We start from the raw sequence: 21229 nt of genomic DNA on the forward strand, positions 1-21229 counted from the left end.
GGCTGAAACTAATGAGTCAGGCAGTGTTTAAAAGAATACAGTTTCCGTGTAATTATTTTGGGTAAAGCTAGCCGGTGGCGGGACACAGCCCGCCGGTCCATCTACAAACAAGACAGAGTTGACCATCTTACACTAAGGAAATGGATCTGACTGTGTAGGAAGGGGGAGATATATACACTTTTATTCATTCATTGGCTTTTTGAGACATAGTCTCACTATGTAGCCCAGGCTGCCCTAAAACTATTAACCCTCCTGCTGAGTTTAGCTTGAAAAGCCTAAAACATCAGGCATGGTAGTCTTACTTATTTTTAACTCTTTGTTCTTTATTTCATTTAGCCTACTAATACTCACTTTTCTTTGTGTGTTTGAGATGATCAAGAGGCCTGTAGTTGCTCGAAGCACGGAAAGGATGTCTAGGTCACGTGGTGAGAGACAGCCCATCAAGTAACGAGCCACTCACCCGTTCATTGCATACACTTTATTTCACTAGACTGCAATTTTATACACAGTATGAAGGGGTTTCTGGGTAGCACATATAGAGTTTACTTCCTGTAGTGCTGAGGACCCAATTTTTATTTTTTATTCTTTACAGTATATCGTGATACCCTATCATTAAAACATTGTTCGGCGAATTTTTTCCAACTACATATAAATGGAGATTTACCACACACACGGTGCAAAGAATGTTTTCATAACATATTGGAATCACAAAGTGTGAATCTAAAATACACCACTGTAATTAGAACTCTACTTTCAAATCACAATGCCCCACGCCAAAGCAGCCATGTGCTGAATCCCTGGAGAAGTCAAAAGCAGTTTGGTGGACTCAGTGGCAGAGGCTTTGAGCTATGATTTCAAAGGAAATCACAATTTCAAAATGTCTTCCGTTATCTGTTTTAATATTCTCAGAGTAAAAAACGAGACATTTTAAAATTTATAGTCTTTAAACAAAGCGAATAAACCCAAGCCTCCCTAAACTGAAAGGCAAGGGCTATAATACTAGATTTCGTAGAAACCTAAGGAAAACCTTATATGGGAGGTGGAAATAATTCTAAAGGAATGACATTTCTTTGAGACCATCTTGGATCATTGCCCCTCCAGAAAGGGAATACTATCACAGATGACATATTTCAGCAAAGTGATGTAAACAAGCCAAAGAAAGATTGCTTCATTTTCCTTTCTTTCTTTCTTTCTTTCTTTCTTTCTTTCTTTCTTTCTTTCTTTCTTTCTTTCTTTCTCCCTTCCTTCCTTCCTTCCTTTCCTTTTTTTGTGGATCAGGGTGGTGGGAAGATAAACAGTTAAATAAGAAACACAACTCCTTAATCAAAGAACCACATCATCACACACTACAGCCAGGGGTACGACCGAGAACCTCTCGCTTCCTTTCCCCCCAAAGTTTGAAAGTTCAATAAATAGTAGAAAAATAATCCTTTACTTAGAAATTTTGAGATGCATCATTTAGAGCTCAAGGTGAGTTCAGTACAATAACGGTGGCGTCCAGGCACCGCTGGGAAACAGGAGTGTCCGCCAGCAGTTGGAGGCTCTGGTGTGCTGCGTTCCTGCCATCTGCTCCAGCTCTCTTCCAGGTCAGGGGTCGAGTGCTTCTGGTGCTGGGAACATTCCCCTGACTCAGTTTCCTTTACAAGTGTCTCTGTTGGAGCTCCATTGGGTCGGTTCATCAGCAAACCCCGCCCCCTCCGTTTCAGAACCGGCCTCAGCTTCTCAGGGACTTTGCCATTTCAGTTTAAACACGCCCCCCCAGGCAGCAAACCGCCCGGGACAAAGCACTGACACTCAGGGTGCCTTGTGTGGCAGGGTTTTACACCGGCTCATTTCTTCTCGGAGCACTCCGCACCACCCGGTGCCCCTCTGCTCGGGGAGGTAAGGGGACCGGTTAGCACTCGGCATCCACAGTGTGCACTGTCACGGCGGCCTGAAGGTGGTGGCTGTGGTGGAGGGTCGGGTGTTGGGAGCGGTAGTGGTAGAACTTGTGACTCAGGAGGGCTGCAGTCTGAGGCGGGGTGTCCAGGTCCAAGTCCTCGTCATGGTTTCCTACGTCCACCCCCGCTGACAAGGGGTCGCTGTTGCAGGGAGGGTTCTCGCTGTCTTCCTGCGGGCTCATGGTGCTGTAACCTAGGAAAGGAACAGCATAGCCTCAGGACACAGAGCAGACTGTCTAGGAGGCTGGGGTGCACTCCTGTGCTAGTGACACTCAGGTGCCAACATCTGCACGTGACCAGATGTTGACCAGTATTTTAATTTGAAGGAGATCTAGAGGAAACCAGGGTTGGTTTGTATTTTCCTAAAAACAGTTGATCACAAATAAACAACCATGTTAAATAACCGAGAAAGCGGGGGGGGGGGGGAATGAATGAACGAGAGTCAACGCTCTACTCCAAACCCCCTGGCCAGTGACTGCCCCACGGTGAAATCACCCCACAGACCCCATTATATGCGGGTACCCATCTTGGCATCCTGGGGTTCATTTTCCTATGCTCCTAAAGACTACAATGACAATTTCCCCTGCAACATACAAACCACGAAAGCAGGTGATGGGCATCTTCAGGGGGTGTGAATAAGATGCACACTGGTTGGGCTAGTGGGCGCTAGCTGAAGGGCGAAATGCTTGTGGGACATCAGGAAGGGTCTAACCCGTTATTATTATGGGATGTCAGTAAGGATCCAATCCGTTATCACCACAGAATATCAGTGAGAATCCAACTTACTATCACCAGCACAGACGTCGACAGCAAAACACAGGTCAGTGATTCCTGCCTAACAGGCTCTTAATCCCCACTGTAGAAGGGAGGCAGCGAGAGAAGGCAAGAAACTCGTCTAAGGTTCTAGGGCTCGACGAAACATCCAAGTCCCATCTAACCCAGAGCAACTAGAAAGGGATTCACTCCTCTCTGTGGAAGCCGGCCCGCGATGTTTAAAGATTCATTCCTTTCAGCATCCTAAGGAATACACGTTTCAAAAGAAAATGCCCTAGTTGATCAAAGGATGCCTCTCCAAGAACCTTGGCATATTTTTAAATATTGCAAAAAAAAAAAAAAAACCCCACCAAAAAACCCCCATGTCTTCTAAACGTTTTGAGAAGTGACAGCTCATTAATAGTTTCCTTGCTCCTCACTGTCAATCAGCCCTCACCCATGGGCAAGCACTAGTCACATTTGGGACTGAAAAATTGATATGCTTGCATTCAGCCAAGCAGGAACAGTGTATGGTTAAAAAGTTATGCTCCGTGCAGAAGTGAGAAAGGCAATCTATGTCCTCAGTAAAACAACCCAACCGAAGGATTATTTAACAGCTCGTTCAAAGCAAAGAATATTTAGTAGGCGCCTCCTAGGTACAAGCCGCTCTGCTAGGTGCCAGAGGTACAAAAACCTGGTCCCAGAGGAGCTAAGAAGCCAGTGTTTTGAGACAAGCAAGAACACAGGGCGCTGGATCACTCTTTTACTCTGGACTGTATGGGGGTGGGGTGGGGCGGGGTGACAAATCAAATCGCCTTGTTTCCCTTCATTAATGACTAACACTGAGGGTAGACAGCAGTGAGAACTAGAGCTGAGGTTCAGCTGGAGCCCAGGAGGAGGACTAACTCAGTCTGGCTAAAGGAATAAGGAGGTCATCACACGTCCACTCGGGTGTAGGCGGGTGAACACAAGTTTGGTCAAGTGTAGCCAGGTGATGGTGGCACACACTTTTAATCCCAGTACTCTGTGGGCAGAGACAGGTGGGTCTGAGTTGGAGGCCAGCCTGGTCTACGGAGTGAGCTCCAGGGCAGCCGAGGCTCCACAGAGAAACCCTGTCTCGGAAAGCAAAGCAGCAGAGTTTGATAAAGGCGATATACGCAAAGAGGAGAGCAGCCCCGGAGGTACGGTGCCGGAAAGCGATGCCTCTGTGATGTGGCTTGGACGTGTGTTAGCAGGGAGCTGAGAGCAGAGAAGCGGGAAGCGGAGAGGAAAAGCCAGAGCACGATACACATGCTAGAGGAGACGACAGGTGCACTGGCTCCCTATAAACGGCTGGCTCTGGTCAGATGATCACTCCGGTCACAGACCCACTGGCAGTTTGGGGGATGGATGAAAGGGGCTTACTACATAGCCCAGGCTAGCCTGGAGCTCACTAAATAGCCCAGGTTTGCTTCAAACTTGAGATCGTCCTGCTCTGCTTTGCTTGCCGGGGTTAAGAGAGGTTCACCACCTTGTCTGACTAGCTAACTCTTCCTTACTTGCTGCCTTTGCACTCCTAACACTGAGCACAATGTCTCACATAGAGGGGGCTCTTCATAGCAAAACCAGCCAGGTCTGTAGGTACTGGCCCGTAAATGAGGCAGGAAGATTGCAGGTCCAAGCCGGCTGAACTATAGAGCGAAGTCAAGGCCGACACAAGCAGCTTAGATCCCGTTTCAAAATAAAAACTTAAAAAGGGCTCCCTCAGGGCGAGACCACTTGCTCAGCATGTAAGACGCCTTGGGGTCAACCCCCCAAACTATTAAAACAAGCAAGGGAGCTCCCAAACACTATTCACGCTATAATTCCCCCGAGGACTGCCATCACTGAGTTTTCTGTTACCTGTGGCTTTGCAAGTCACGTCTCATATAATTAGGAAGACTTGGAAATCCAATTTTCCCGACCCAGTGGTTTCCAGGGTCTAGTGATACTCTGTCATTATTTGCCTCATTGTGATACCATTGTGTCTGGATCCGAAAAGGCTCCTGTTGTTGGGGGCTTGGGGATCGTCTGCTGTGCTTCGGGAAGGGGGCTTCAAGATGGCTTCACCCTCATTAGTGGATCAATCCCTTGCTAGATTCAAACCTTGCAGCATCAGCGGGAGGGGGTGGAATGGAGGCAATGGGGTCTACTAGAGGAAGCATGTGACTGGAGGCTTGTCCTGGAAAGCTGCGCCTCGCTGGGCACCACGAGGAGGCAACCTCACACCACCATGTCCTCAACCACCACGGTCTGCCTTGCCACGGTCCAGAAACAACACGGCCAGCCAGACACGGACTGAGCCCTTCACGCTATACTTCCTATTTTCTAGCGCGGGAGTGGAAATCCCAAGGGGCCAGCGAGTTGTAGAGAAGCAGGTGGAACAAACGCGTTCTCTTTTCTTTCTTTGCAAGTCTTCTGGTGGATGTGTGTGTTAGGAGTGTGAGTGTGGGCATGCTTGTGTAGAGGTCAGAGGACAATCTCCAGTGTCCATCCTCGCCGCCCACTTTGCTAGAGGCAGGGTCTCTTGTTTGCTGCTGCGGACGTCAGGCTAGCCCTCCCACAAGCTCCCGGGGAACCTGCCGTCTTCATCTCCCACCTCATCCCAGGGACTCTGGTCTCACAGATGGGGCTAATGTGCCTGGCTTTGTGGGGGTTTTGGGGACGGAAACTCGGGTGCTCCTGGCTTTGCAAACCACGAATCCCTCTCCCCAGGCCACAGACATTTTCTCATTTAACAAACAAGCCATGTGTTTGGCGCCAGGCAGTTGTGCTCGGCACCGAGAGCTGAGAGGAATCATGAGGACGGACAGGATCCCTGGCCACGGAGCACGGAAGAAGTGCTATTTAAATACAAAGGACCGCTGGCAGCACTTGCAACAGCATATGTTGAAAAGCATTTACGAAGATAACCTCAAGTAAGACACTTGTTTTAGGAATTTTGCCAGGCACCCATGAGGAACAGAAGCCCAAATTAGGCTTCTGTACTTTGGCATTCTGTTTGTGTGTTTACAGTTATCGTTCCTGAGAAACTATTTGTGAGACCGCTAGGCTCCTTCAGGGGCTCATGCGCCATCTTGTGGTCACAAAGAGTAACTGTAGGAGAGTGTCTCCAGACTGTGGTATGCTTTTGATTAGGTTTTCGTTCATTTGTCTTAGAAAAAGTTCCCTGAAATTGCCAAGGAGGAGGAAGAAACCCCGTTTTCAAAAAGAAAGTGTTGCTTGCTATATACATATATGCAAACATATCAGTCTAAACGTGGCTGTAAAGTTTCTAATGAGGAAGTAAGTAACTGCAATATAAACCCACAAGGAGCAAATAAACATATGCTGGCATTTTAAACTTAAAAATAAGCCAGCAGATATTAGTTAGACAGGACATGCTATTTTCTAAAGAAACATGAGATGAAGCAGATACATGGCTACAAAGGTGTTTAGTCCCAACCTGTGAGGCTTACCTTTTGCTGAAAAAAAAAAAAAAAAACCACTTTAAATTGTCTTAGACTATTATGAAAAGTGTGGCTGGGGTATTTGCAAGACAGAGTTCTTGCCTAGTATGCATCAGATCTTGTTTTTGATTCCCAGCAGCAAAGAAAAACCACTTTCATATATTTTAAAACACGACCTTGCAAGCTATTCCTAAATCAATAAGCAGCCTTGAGCTTCCAAGTTTAGTAACAGCAGTTTTTATCTTCAGGAACATCACTAAGCAGCTTCCCAGGGGCCTAGGCTTTTACTAGTTACTCACATGCACACGCACACACGTGTGCATCTGCACACGCACTTGCACATGTATGCACAGCACAACCCAGAACCCCGGTACTACTGCCTCACCAGCTCAAGGCCTTCCTTGGAACACGAACTACTTTCTCTGCTCCCTTTCTTCATTCCAGACATCTGTCTCATTCCGCCTGGGTCTCATGAACACGTGCCTGCATTTCTGGGTTCCCCTGGAATATAACCAGGGAGGACAACACCCATTGGGTCAGCCTGAGCCCGAGCGCCTACCATGCCCTCCCCTTTAACCTTCATGAGAACTTTACCAGGTAGAAAAACCGGATCCTAGTATTCAGGTACGTATTTGTTTTTGGGACAGAGTGTCGTTATGTAGCACTGGTTGGTCTGGAACATACTGTGTAGATCAGGTTAGCCTATACTTTACAGAGATCCACCTGCTTCTGCATGCCAAGTGCCGGGATTAGAGGTGTGTGCTCCCACATCTGGCTATTCTACTTTAAGGACTAAAGCATCTCACTGAACTCTAAGCAGCTTGTTGTCAAAACAAAAGAGGTGGTGGACTCTAAAGTGAACGTGTTGCTGTCTTGAGGGGGTTCCTCTTGCTCACCCCACCCCCATCTCCAGTGCCCCACACGCGACGGCACAAGCATGATGCAGGAGAATGTCACTCAGAACCATGTTGACAAAACAATCTATTCTATTTCCTCCTTGATGCGCATGTAGATTTTATCCTGCTGGCATCACAGGGTCATTCAACTGATGGGTCACTTTTAGTTAGTGACCTGCTGTATTGGTTCAGGAATGCAGCAGCCTACAGCTAGGCACCGTTGATTTAATGATGCATTTGGGCTATGGGGACTCTTGACACCTTCTACTTCCTCTAGTGGTTTATTCTGTCTGCATGAGAAACTTTTTTTTTTTTTTTTTTAATTCCTCGGGGATAATAGGGATCCAATTAGTGAGAGAAAAGAGAGACAGTGAGCCTTGCCGCGTTCCTGGCTTCAGGGACTTCACCTATCCGCTTTATCTAAGCTGTTGCTTCACACAGTGAGACAGGGGAAGAGGCTGGGGAACATTTTGTCACTCCAGATTCTAATTTGGTATGGATGCCACAAGAGAGGGAGGGCTGAGATTCAGCGTTTCCGCTGAATAAGAAATTATTTCTGCTGAACTTTAGTAGCCTCAAACCTGTGTTAGTATTCTAAAGAGAAGGCGCAGACTTGCCAAGCAGAAGAACTTACGCAGGTTCAAAGGATTATTTGGGGGTGGGGGTGGGGGAGGTGTAGAGGAGGCAGGAAGCCAAGAAACTGAAAAATTTAAGTTCTGCTTCGGTTCTCCATAGAAACCGGGAGCTTCTATTTAGTTGGTGGAAACAAGGTCATTCAGAGCCCAATCCACAGTCCCTGGTAGACCAGGCTGGGCTGCAGCATCTCACGTTTTCCAGTGGGAGACTGCATCCCTGTGGTGGTGTCAGAGGGATGCTGGTTGCTTGGAGGGATGTCAGTTCCTGTGCTTTTTGCATACAAACAGAAACACTGTTTGAAGGCATTTTTTTTTTCTTTCTTTCAGGATAGGTGTGGGAAAAACCGAGATGGAAAAAAAGTTTAAATAATTATCTAGGCATATACAAAGACTCAGCTCTGTGGAAACTAGACAGCAAGCTTCCAAAATGAAACATTCTTTCACTCCCGTTCTGTTTGTGAGTAACACTGCTGGTGATAATCGCAGACCGGGACTTATCTGCTGTTCCTTATGACAAGCAATGAGACATCAAGAACGTGAGAGGCTCTATGGTGTGGCTGGACACACCTTTGGGACAGGACATGGGACTTCCTAGGACATGGATTTGCTTGGCAGTTGGTACCTCCTCAGTCTTGACTTTTCCTTCAATTAATGCAAACCGACAACTTTGTACACACTCATTCTTTTCTTAGTCGTCCTTTCAAGGCTCGGTTGCAAAGGTTTCTTCATGAAAGCTTTTGAGCCTGGCAGTCACGGCCAGAGATGGGGGAAGAACAAAGCTAACGACAGAGGACAGTTTGTCTATGATCCAAGAAAATATGTTGACGATGCTGACACTGGCCCACTAGCAACATTAGGGCCTAAGACACATGGGGGTTCCATGCCCCAAGTATGACCCTTTAGTGATGGAGTGATTTTGAAATGTTCCCCACACCCTCATGTTTTGAGTACTTGGTCCCTTAATAACACTATTTTGGAAAGTTCTGGAAAGTCTGGGAGTTGGGCCTTGGCTGAAGGAAGTGGGCCAGTGGTGACTGGTTCTTCATTTATATGTTCCCCCTTCACCTCACCTGGCCCTGGCCATGATGGTCACAGCTGTCTTCTGCCGCATGTCCCTGCCACTACGATGTTTTACTCCCAAGATACCAGCCCAAGTGATCTGTTCTAACCAGCAACCAAACTGAACCTTTGGTTTGTTGTTGTTGTTGAGACAAGGTTTCTCCACGTAACCCTGGTCGTCCTGGAAACTGCTCTGTAGATCAGGCTGGCCTTGAACTCCGAGATCTGCCTGCTTTGCCTCCCAAGGGCTGGGATTAAAGGTGTGTGCCGCCGCTGCCACCTGGCAAACTGAACCCTCTTAAACTAGGAGCCAAAAGGAATAATTCCTCCCTGAAGCTGCTTTGCCAGGTATTTGGTCACAGCTATGCAAAAGGGTCAAAAACACACTTTAAAAAAATTACACGTGTGTGTGTGTGTGTGCGTGTGCACTGTGATGTGGAGACCAGAGGGTAACTTGTGGGAATAAGCTTCTTCCTCTCCCACCACATGGGTCCCATGAATGAAACTTAAGTCATCAGTCTTGGATGCAAGAATCTCTACCCATTGGGCTATCTCACCAGCCCCCACCTGCTTTATGAAGGAAAACCTGAAAATAATTTGTGTGGCCAGGGCCATCTAGCTTGAGCCTGGAAGGATTGGGACGCAAGAAAACTGCCTATGCATTTTCCTCAAACAATGTCATGCTTGGGTGCATCCTTTAGGGAGACTATGTCAAAATAATTAAGTACGGAACTGGAGAAAAGGGAGAGAAAGAGTGCGTTCCAGCCCCCACAGGAGTAGCCCAAGCTCCCGGGGGGGGGGGCTTCTAGCATAGAGGACCAGGCCTTACCGTGATCACTTTCAGTCCCTGAGCGGCCCCAGTAGCGTCGTCTCCTTTCTGGACTGTGTGCGTGTCGCTCCATGACGGCAGCGATGAACCGAGTGTTGCTGACTACGGGAAGCCAAGGACAGTTAGCGTCATTCTTGGGTCAGTACACCTTCATGGTTTCCACCCCTTTTCTCTGAGCGCACTTGCTCCCATGCTGGAGGAGTTATTCTTTGAAGAGTTAGAATAGAGAATTTTTATAAGAATTTTAAGGCTGAGGGGAGCTGGCTTGGAGCTCTCCGGATGTGTGTGTGGGGGGGAAGGCACTTAGCTACCCATCTCCAGCCTGCATCAGCAGGCTGAGGGCTAGGCAGCTAAAGGCCAAGGGGGCTTCGACCACAGAAGTCTCTCTTTATAAAGGAAGCACGTTTCCCTTACCCTGAGTTGTGTACACTAATTAAGGGACTATAGAAAAAAAAAACCTATTCAAAGAAACTTCCCTTTTTAAAACACCACGTTGGAGAAGTAATGAGAAGGAGGGGCTTTAGGCCAGAGAAAATGCAAAAGATCACATCAAAAAAGGTTTCTGAGGTATTTTGAAACAAAGCAGAGAGCCACACTTATTCCTAAGGAAGAAGGGAGGGGGAAAAAAGAACCCCACCATGTCAAAGCTTCTTAAATTTTAATACAAGCCAAAAGGACATAAGAAAGGATATTTATTTTGGATCAGCCTCCCGCTGACACAAGCCGCAGGAGGCGGCGGATACTCACTGATGCCTCTGCCTTCGTGGCTGTCTTCGTCTCTTTCATCTCTGTCATTCTCCAGGTTGGACATACGCACTGACATTTCTGTCCATCATTAGAAAGAGAGAAACATGACTATTTAATCAAACAAAATCACCGGCTTTAATATCCTGCGGAGCACCGGTTTGATGGGCTGGGTGACAGCATTCCATCAAGAGTGAGTTCAGGGTGGAGGCGGGGGTGGGGAGTGGGGGGGTGGGATGGATAGAGAGGCGTGGGTAGGATGCTCGCCTCAAATGTGCTGGGGTCTATCCCCAGGCTCTCTGTCTCTGTTTCTCTCTCTCAAAGAAAAAAAATATAGTGAGCTTAGGAGACAATGAATGGATGCCTCTGTCTGTTCCATCTTTCTAGTAAGAGGCAGATGGAGGAACAAGAAGAGAATAAAAATGAGCAACACCTAGAATTGAGTTCTGAAGAAGGAAACATAACTGATGGAGGCCAACTCATCTTTAATCCTCTACCGAAGGACTTAAAGCAGAAGTGGGGTCCAAACCATCACTGGCTTGTGTGTGAAAACGCTGCAGACGGTCAGGTGCTAGGCAACACTGGACGCCAGCCGCCCTCACCTAAGGCAGGTGTGTGGGCCGTACCCCTGTTACCATGCCCTATCAGGGTTGTTGTCATAGCAACCTCTAACACCAATTTGTCACTAGCGCTGCAAGTTAAGTGGCCACAATGACTGTGAGCTGGGTTTACTTTCATAAGGGCCAGGTTAACACATCTCTGGGGAGGGTTCTGAGTAGAGATGGCAGACTTAAAATGCTGGCAACTAATTCATGGTTTCAGACGAACACTTTCATAGTGGGCTTTGATGATGTATCTTGTTTTAAAAGATCAGATTATTCAAATGTGACCATTCTTACTCTGTACAGGGAGGGACGCAATAGAACTAATTCATATTCTTGACCATACAGATCCGGGGGTCCCTGATTTGCTTGGATTCAGACCTGCAAAGGGCAGCATGTTGACACAGTCTCTGTCAGCACCCCAGTTCCCCAAGCTCAGCTTACGGTAGAAGTAGGCCACGGAGTGGGGGAGGGACAGGGATGTTGGTAGCATCTGGAGAGGACCTAGGACTTTCTGGGTAATCAAAACAGGGCATGCAGAGTTTAGGCACTGAAGAAGGCAGCAGGCTTTGGGGGACTGCAGATGTCACGTTGCCCTTACAGTTCTCTGCACTCACCTTGAGCAGCAAGAGGAGACATGTGCTGGTGGCTGCGGCGATGGATCTGGTGTCGGTAAGCATACACGGCAAGGACCAGCACCATGATACAGCCCATGATCCCTCCGGCCACAGGGCCCACGGGGGCACTCTTGATCATGTTTAGCGTGATCACCTCGTCACCTTCAGAGGATACAGGAACAGATGCCCTGTGTCAAGATCCCCCAAGTACGGTAGGAGGTAGGGATTGGGGAGGGCTGAGGAGGGAAGGACCAAAGTAGGATGGGTTGGGGTGGCTAGCTCTGCTACACTCTAGCTTCCCTCAGTGACACATGAGAACGTGGGAGTGGAGGCTTCATGGGATTCCCGGTTCCCAAACCCTGGCAGCTACACAGAGCCGCAGCACAAATACTGAGCGTTGCTGCAAAGAGGAAGCAGAGAAAACTGCTTCCACACAGGCACTGCCTGGTGCTGACAGAATCCTGGAAACCTCACCTAGCAGAGGAAGACGAGGCGGGCCTCTTTGGGAGACAGATGAACCACCCACTCAAATGAGAGACAGGAAGTCCGTCTGTGTCTCACAGACCAGGTTGCAGGGGTGCAGCCTCCTTTTAAGCACAGAAAGTAACCTTTGGAGTATCAACTATGTGTCAACTATGCCCCTGCCTGGTTTGGTGGTAACACAACAGCTTAACCCCTCCTCCCCACAGAAGGGATTCTCTCCCTTCAATCAGGTTAGGTGTGAAGATATTAAAAAGCAAGATATAGATGGTCCCTAATTTGTGATGATTGGAATCATCAGTCAACTCTGGGACACTATAAGAGTAATAAAGAAATCAGTGGAAGCGACACAGACTTTGGAATCTTGATCTTTCCTAGGGCTTGTGAAATGCAGTATAATCTCTTGATACAGCCTATGGCAGTTCCCGGCCAGCCATGGGCTCCCAAAGGTTAAATAACCAGCATTGTGTTATTGAACTGTGCTGTTAAGTTATAGAACATTCACAGCAGACTGAGGCAATAAACACAATCTGGCTTTTTTTTTTTTAACCCATGATAGGTTTATGGGGCCATAACTGTATCCCAAGTTGAAAAACATCTACATTAGCTAGTGGCTTAAACATGGTGACTCAGTTTGCCAGCTAAGAGTGAGTGAAGACGTGGTACCGATTCTGGGAAGAAACAGAAAAGGAGAGTCTTAATGAGAAATACAGACTCTTTGGTAGTATTTTCAAGACCTGTGTCCTGATCCCAAGGTCTCTTCTCTTTGGGGTATCCCTGCCCCTCCCTAAGCTGCTGTCGCAGCCCTGAGTAGCTCTGGCGTCTGCTGAGCCCGCTGTCCTCAACAGTGATGCGTGGAGGAAGACACCTATCCTGTATAGGTGGTAAGGAAAGGAAGGGGAAAGGGACCGCTGTGGGAAGGAACAACCCGCTGCAGGCCCCACGCTTCCGACAGCTGGGATGCACATTCAAGCGGACTCCGGAGTTCAGTCATGCGGAAATCAGGCCCGAGTTTCTCAGAACAAGCTTTATGGGAATGCATTCCAGGCTTGCAAACTTTGGCAGCGTGATTGGCAGCTCCCTGCACAGTGCGTGTAGCCAGCTCTGAAGGTAATTATCTGCCCTGGTTTTGTAACGAAGGATGACTGGCAAACGAAGCAGGGGAGCTGGGCAGAGGATTATTAGGATTCTGTCCCAGTAGACAGGCGGAAGTTGGCATTCACGAGTCAAACCAGCCTGGGCTCCTGATCGACATACCGATGGCCCCCATGTCATCCACGTAGGGACTTTTGGCTCCCACGATCCCCCCGAAGCATTCTTTCTGAGGCGCGCAGTACGATTTGTCCAGGTGAGTCTTCCCGTCGCTGTCCACCACACACCACTCGCAGTCCAGCACCCCGAAACAGTCCCTGCCGAACGGACGGTCTTTCAGAAAGCGGCGTGGGCAGGAGAGCAGGCCAGCTGGCCTTCAGCTGGACCTCAGGGCTCACCTGCTTACTCCTGCTCTGAGCAGCTGCCTACTAAGTCTCTTTCCTTGTCAAGTGGGGACAGTGGTCATTTACCTGGGGATGGCTACTCGATGCCTCTTGGCCACTTGGAAATGAGAGAAGGCCAAGTATTCCCTAAGTGACCTTACAACCTCCACGCGTGGATTAGTGTGGTCTTGTTCAAAATCATCTCAAAGCATCAAAGGCAGGTAGAGCCTGGGTTTGCTTTTGGTCTAACACATCCATGTCATTATTTTTATTATTATTATTATTATTATTAATTTATTTTTTAAAAAGAAGAAAATAACAGTCAAATACATTTAGGAAATAGTATATTTAAAGAGATTTGCTCACTGCTGGTCTCTTAGGCTGTATGCATGGTGATGCTTCGAGAAAAATGACTTCGGTGACAGTCTGCCTGCACCTGAATGCAGCACAACAGCCCACGTTAATCAGTTCAAGGGTAGCCCTTTCCTCCGCTCAAGCCAACTGTGCCCTCACGTCACCAGATCACATGGCAACCAGCAGCTAGCTTCTCCTCCCCCTATCTGCCATAGCCACAGCTCCACGCTTAGTTCAAACCCTCTAGAGGGGAGCAGCCCACAGCAGGGGACACAGGGTGGTTAGTCTCAAAACTGCCCTGGAGCAGATTTGCTCTCTAAGAAGGGAAGTTCTGAAACCTTGTTGGCTGCTGGCTCCAGTTGGGAATCCCAGGAGATACTACTCCCTTGTAACATCTGCATTTTGCTTATTAAAACAAACAAACAAAACACTTCCCACCCCACAGCAGAAACCTTTAAAAAAAAAAAAGCCTATAGCACAAATGCCAAATCCCTGTAACCAATGGGAATGGAACATTTAATCCGGGAGACAAAAGGCTTATGGCCTTATGGCGTAAGACTCATCCTCCCTCTTCCAAAGGCATGAAGAACAAGAACCCAATGGCTGGGCAGCAGGAGCTCCTTGGGGCTGGGCACTGCTCTCAGGGAGGCATCTTACCCGCTTTCCAGTCTCTGGTTGCATCTGCTGTTGACACACTGGTGCAGGGCATCCTGCAGGCTGGGGTCGATAGCTGTGTACGTCACTGGTTCCTGGTGCACCTCACAGCTTGGGTTTCTATGAAGGAAGCAAGCGTGGAGGTTAGAAGCAATGACATCCATATTCCAAACCCCTAGTCTTAGATGAGGTTAGCAAAATCTGAGGGTTTATTATTTGGATGGCTGGCTTTGCCACTCAGCGAAACCTTGGGCCAATAATCCATTTAACTACTCGGTTGTTTAATTTGTTTATATTTGTATACAATAGAAATCATATATATGTGCTTCTATGTGCACGCCCATACACACTGAAATCATAATCTCTCAACATAACAGGAATGTATAAAGCCAAAATGTGCTCAACCTTCTGTGTTTACAGTCCTCAACCTTACTTTTCTGGGGTAACATTGTGAATAGGATTTAATGAGGACCCCTTTCAGACACCTTTTTTATGTTTAACAAAGGTGTATTATATTAATAGACGTGCACACCAATACCATGTGTTTCCTTTCAGTTCTAGGAGAGGAGTCTAGTACAGTCATTAAGAGCTTATCAATAATATAAATAACAACGTTTCATGCATGAGCATAGGTATGCGCACATATGAAAAGCATCTGTATACTTACACAGTTAATTAAAAAAACTGACTCAAGCCTGGCAGTAGTGGCACATGCCTTTAAGCCCAGAACTTGGGAGGCAGAGGTAGGTGGATCTCTGTGAGTTCGAGGCCAGCCTGGTCTACAAGAGCTAGTTCCAGGGAAGGCTCCAAAAGCTACAGAGAAACCCTGTCTCGGGGGGAAAAAAAAAAAAACAACCCAACAACAACAACAACAACAACAAAAAAACAAAACAAAAAAACCTGACTAAATATGTATAAAGTACTTGACACGTGGCAGACATGTAGAAAATACTTGCATGAATCTCCTGTGACTTATTTACTTTTATTCTGTAAAAAAAAAAAAAAAAGGGAGTCTTTCTCTATTACTCTCTTATTTTTTGAGGCGGGGTCTCTCACTGAATCTAGAGCTCAATGATTTGGCCAGACTGCTCAGCCAGTAAGCCCTTGGGATCTGCCGATGTCTGTTCCCTGGATTGCTGGGGCTATAGGCACACACCACTGCCTGGATTTTATAGGGTGTGGGGAACTGTATTCAAGCCCTCATGTTTGCGTGAACTTTACCCACTGACCCATCTCAGCGGTCCTCATATGGTTTTAATACAGCATATACACTTTTGGTATTTCACAACATGTATATTTAAACAGCAAATCAGACATTATTTGAAATTTGGCTTACTGATTATGATCCTTATTAGAACAAAGCACTTTTGTACACTCTTAACTCACAACAAACTTATTGAAAACGCCATAGTATGGAGATTATACATATGTGTACACATGTATACACGAACATATATAAACACACACACACACACACATGGATATATATTTTTTACCTGTTCTCTGCATTTGTGAGGTTGCCAGTGCACTCATTGACCTCCAGGGGGCACTCACAAGGACATTCACATTCATTTTGTTCCATTCTGAAAGGCAAACAGAATCACTAGTTAAGAGGTAGGTGTCAGCAGAATATCATACACACACCAGGGAATTGAGATTTAAAAAAAAAAAATCCGTTGCCACTTATAATTGACAGTGATAATGAAGCTGGGGCCAAAAATTTAAATTGCATTTGGCCTGAATCCGTAGCCCTGTGATGGTGTCGTGGGAACAGATACTAAAGGCTTCTGTAAACCTGGACTTCCCTCCTCCCCACCTCTTCTGCCAGTGCCTGGCATCGGTTAAAATGTTAAAGAGTCCATGAATGGAACCCAGCCCACCGGTGGCAGTTGAGACACAGACGGTCCACCATGCTGCAAGCGCAGAAGGCAAGGGAGTCGCAGGTCTCGTTGACAATGCCGACAAACGCGTTGGTTCCCGGGATCCTTGCCAAGCGGTACTTGGAACAGTGGCTGCCGTGCACAAGGTTTGTCAAGTCCCCCTGCAGAAGAGAGGTGGAGAGTCAGGACCCACAGATAGCAGTGTGAAGACTCGGCCCTCTCATGCAGAAAAGACAGGATAGCTTGGATTGTGATTACAAAAGGCAGCACACAGCCACTGTTCAAGACTTCTAGTATTTTCTAAAGATTCGTTTTTATATATGTGTATGTGTGCATGTCTGTGTGCTTTGCAAGTGTTTGTGGAAGACAGAATAGGGTGCTGGAGGCCCTGGTGCTAGAGTTACAGGTGGCTGTGAGCTGCCTGACATGGCTGCTGAGAACCAAACTTGGGACTTCTGGAAGAGCATCGTGAGCTCATGACACTGGGACATCTTTCCAGCCCCTACAGACACTGTTTAAAAGGTGACCCAGAGAACATTGCTTGTTAAAAAAAATTTGTTTTTCTCGGTTTGGTGAGAAGACAAACCTACAGATAAGTCTATCAGTCAGATACGATTTTCATTTAGTAGTTGGTATATGTTATGGAAGTCAGCTTCTGGGAAAATTTCTTTCAAAGGCAAACATAATTAGCTACAAACCACATGCTTCTTTCCTTTTAACATACCTTTCTGCATCCTAAAATAACATACATTAAAAAAAAAACCCAAAGGTTCTTTAGAGACCAGTTGATTTCCTGCTTCTACAACATTGAAACTGAACTAAGTATTCTCTCTCTCTTCATTCCATAACGGGCAGATGTGATGGGTAGCTTCTAGAAGTGCCATAAAAAACTCAAAAGCTGTACCATGAGGTCGCGCAATAACTGTCTCTCTGCATTTCTATCAAATTCCCCGGGGCAAATTATTCCAAATCACACTCATGTCCATGCCACTCCTCTCTTAATATGTCAACTTAAATGACCAGGGTTGTGGCAGAGTAGGTTCTTAGATTCTGGACAAGTTTTGTTTTGTGTGAAAGACATGCACAGCTTGGACATGCAGTGACATGGCTTATTATGCAAAAAGCTCCATTATCAGAGTGTCCCAATTTCATTTAGGGTGAAAATTTCAGCTATTAAGAAATTCTGTGCCGGGCGGTGGTGGCGCATGCCTTTAATCCCAGCACTCGGGAGGCAGAGGCAGGCGGATCTCTGTGAGTTCGAGACCAGCCTGGTCTACAAGAGCTAGTTCCAGGACAGGCTCTAAAGCTGCAGAGAAACCCTGTCTCGAAAAACAAAAAAAAAAAAAAAAAAAAAAAAAAAAAAAAAAAAAATTTCTGTTTCCCTGACCTGGTGAGATAGTTCAGTGGGAGAAGATACCTGCCACTAAGACTCACAGCCTGAGTTCCATCTGGGGGACCGACATGGTGGAAGGGAAGACCTGGCCCCTGCAAGTTGTTTGTTATTTGTTTAACTACGCAAAGATGTGTTGATGTTTTTGCCTTGCCTGCCTAAGGCACCGGATTGGTTTAATAAAAAACGGAACTGCCAATAGTGAGGTGAGGAGGGGTATAGGTGGAACTTTGGGGCAAAGAGAGTAAGTAGGAGGAGGAATTCAGGATCAAGGAAGAAGGAAGAAGAGGCGATGTCAGGGAGACACCAGGGGAGTCAGCTAGCTACAGAGGAAGCAGGGAAGTAGGGCATACAGAAAAAAAGGTAGAACACCCCAAGGCAAAATGTTGATGAGTAGAAATAGGTTAAGTAAAAAGAGCTAGTGGGACAAGCCTAAGCTAAAGCTGAGCATTTATAATTAATAATGTCTTCGTGTCTTTATTTGGGAGTTGGTTGGCGATCCAAAGAAAATGCCAGCTAGAGTTTTCCTCTATCTACCACACATGTGCTATATGTGTCTGTATATCCATACAAATGCAGGATGCAATTTTAAATTAAAATTTAAATTAATAAGATTATTCTAATTCCCATTCAGCTAGAATGTGCTTTTCAGAAATGTTTCTACTCCAGCCTTGTGGCTTTGCCTGCAGAGGACTCTGGAAACCACTAAAGAAATGAACCAGATACATAAAAAGAGGCAGACTTTCATATAATAACTCTCCCAGCTCTCCTGCAAGAGTGTTGCTCACAATGGAGAGGGGTGGAGCGGGGTGGAGTGGGGTTGAGTGGGTCAGCAAGGTGATGTTGTGGACACCATATTTCAAAAGCTTCTCTCTTTCCATTGGGCAACTGTTTTCACAATGAACTTCATGATATTTAAGATTTTAAATTTAATCCAGCACATTAAAATAACTATTTTATTTGTTAAATATTTACTTATGGTTATAGTATGTTTATTGGTGCCCTGCCTGATGTGGGAGTCCCCTCTGTGTGCTGTGATTACCATTAATGAATAAAGAAACTGCTTTGGACCTATAGCAAGGCAGAACTTAGGTAGGCAAGGAAAGCTAGGCTAGATGCTGGGAGAAAGGGTGGAGTGAGAGAGAAGCCACGGATCCTCTGCCTGAGACAGATGCTGGGAACATTACCCGGTAAACCACGACCATATGGCAATACACAGATTAATAGAAATGGGTTAAATTAATATGTAAAAGTTAGCCAATAAGAAGCTAGAGCTAATGGTCCAAGCAGTGTTTTAATTAACATGGTTTCTGTGTGATTATTTCGAATCTAAGCTAGCTGCGTGGCCAGGAACCAACAAGCGGCCTCCCTTCTCCAACACCTGCTTGTCTATGTAGGGGTGCTAGATCCCCTTGAACAGACAGTTACAGACAGTTGTAAGCTGCCATGTAGATGCCGGGTATTGAACCCAGGTCATCTGGAAGAGCAGTCAGTGCTCAACCGCTGTGCCATATCTCTCCAGCCCCCAAATTAGTTTTCAACTGCACATTTAATGACTAACATACATAACTGCCAAGGTAAATTAAAAACTTGCTTCTTGTGAATAAGTTTTCAAATGTTAGCTCTGTCACCATGTCCCAATTTTGTTCCTTCCTAGAATCATTCCAAAATGTGTAAGAATAGTTATTTAGTCACATAAATTTTGCAGTAATTCAAATTATGTAGAATGCTCTCAGCTACAAAACAAACAAATGCTTTCAGGATGACATCCACAAACTCTCCACCTGTCATGGTGGGTGACCAAGGACTGACTGAGGCTGGCAGCTAAGCCATCTCTAGGAGATAGGAGCACAGGGAATCACAGACAGTTGTACAGAGTATGGGAACAGCCCTAAGCAGAAACTTCAAAGGGATAAGGGATGGCTATTTTTAGTCGTCAACTTGACTACATCTGGAATTAACTAAATTAACTAGAACCCAAATGACTGGGCCCACCTGTGAGGGATTTTTTTTCTTAATTAAAACATTTGAAGTAGGAAGACCCACTTCCAAGCTGGATTTATGAGGTAGGAAGATATACATTTAATCCAGATCTTTTGAGGTGAGAAACTCCTGTTGAATCTGGGCCACACCTTGATAAAGGACATGGAAGAAGAAAGCTGGCTCGCTCTGCTTGTTCTTCTAGTAAGTCTATGCCTTCGATTGTATTAGAACCTACTTCTGTGGGGTCCAGCGTATACTGAAGACCAGCCAAGACATCCAGCTTTGTGAATTAAAGAACTACTGGATTCTTGGACCTTCTGTTAGTAGATAAGTCATTGTTGGACTAGCTGGATATTCTAATAAATCCTCCCTCTCTCTCTCTCTCTCTCTCTCTCTCTCTCTCTCTCTCTCTCTCTCTCTCTCTCTCTCTCTCTCTCTCTCTCTCTCTCTCCTTCCTCCTCCTCCTCCTCCTCCTCCTCCTCTTCTTCTTCTTCCTCCCCCCTCTCTCTCTCTCTATATATATATATATTCATATTCATTCTATAAGTTCTGTTCCTCTACAGTAGTGGTCTTCAACCTTCCTAACGCTGTGACCCTTTAACAATTCCTCATGTTGTAGTGACCCCCAACCATAAAATTATTTTCGTTACTACTTCATAACTGTAATTTTGCTACTGTTATAAATTGTAAGGTACATATCTGATAGGCGACTCTTGTGAAAGGGTCGTTTGGCTCCCAAAGGGGTCACAACCCACAGGTTGAGAACCGCTGCTCTGGGAAACCATAACTAATACAGTTGGTATATTAATCAAAGCAGAGTACCAACCCTGTGACTTTCAGATAGTCCCTGTCCCATCCCAGCTTTCTGTCCTACAGTTATCACGGTAGGAGCTGTGCTAAGGTCTTTCCCCACTCCAGGGATCCCGTGACTCCAGGGCCATGAATCAGGCACGGGCATTATTCCGTTCACCGTTCGTGAAGAAGTAGGAACATGGGCTTACCACCAGGCTGGTATTGAATTTGTAAGATCTCTGCACTGTCCGGTCGCTGAAGCTGTTGCACAGGTTCTTCTTCACAAAGTTTGGGTGGTTCAGGATATCGTTTGCCACCAGGGGCTCCTGACAAGGCCACAAGACAGAAGACAAGTGTCACTTAACACGCTTCAGGCTGCCGCAGAGTGGAGCCGACCAGCTTTGGCCAAAGAATACCTTGTGGGTGATGTGTTGCTGCTCCAGAGGCGCATGGCCTTTGGGGTCAACGAGCGTTGGATGAGCCACCAGATAACCCCTGTCCTCCATTATGAAGCACCTGTACCAAAACAAGTGATGCCCTTCATTCATGTGTGGCTGCTATGCTTTCAAAGAACACTTGACCACACTAGCCTTAAAACAAACTTATCTAGACGTCTGGGGGACAAAAAAGGAAGGAATCTTGCTAGCCAAGTAGACACCTTTTTCTTGAGGTGATGGAC

The 21229-nt window shown here is 46.4% G+C and overlaps 1 protein-coding gene across 1 annotated transcript in view; it reads right to left on the reverse strand.

Annotated features, from left to right (window-relative positions):
• Positions 1-463: 463 nt before the first annotated feature.
• Positions 464-21229, reverse strand: part of Cachd1 (cache domain containing 1) — a 228630-nt gene continuing 207864 nt past the window's right edge. Inside the window, exons 18-27 of the mRNA XM_038333472.2 lie at positions 20967-21066; positions 20760-20876; positions 16386-16546; positions 16002-16088; positions 14509-14625; positions 13280-13431; positions 11543-11704; positions 10327-10404; positions 9580-9681; positions 464-2133 (exon numbers count right to left, since the gene is read on the reverse strand). Of these exons, the coding sequence (XP_038189400.1) occupies positions 1895-2133; positions 9580-9681; positions 10327-10404; positions 11543-11704; positions 13280-13431; positions 14509-14625; positions 16002-16088; positions 16386-16546; positions 20760-20876; positions 20967-21066 (1315 nt within the window). The 3' untranslated portion in view covers positions 464-1894. The remainder of the gene's footprint in view (positions 2134-9579; positions 9682-10326; positions 10405-11542; positions 11705-13279; positions 13432-14508; positions 14626-16001; positions 16089-16385; positions 16547-20759; positions 20877-20966; positions 21067-21229) is intronic.

The sequence above is a fragment of the Arvicola amphibius genome, chromosome 6 (assembly GCF_903992535.2).
Source record: "Arvicola amphibius chromosome 6, mArvAmp1.2, whole genome shotgun sequence".
In the NCBI taxonomy this organism is placed as follows: domain Eukaryota; kingdom Metazoa; phylum Chordata; class Mammalia; order Rodentia; family Cricetidae; genus Arvicola; species Arvicola amphibius.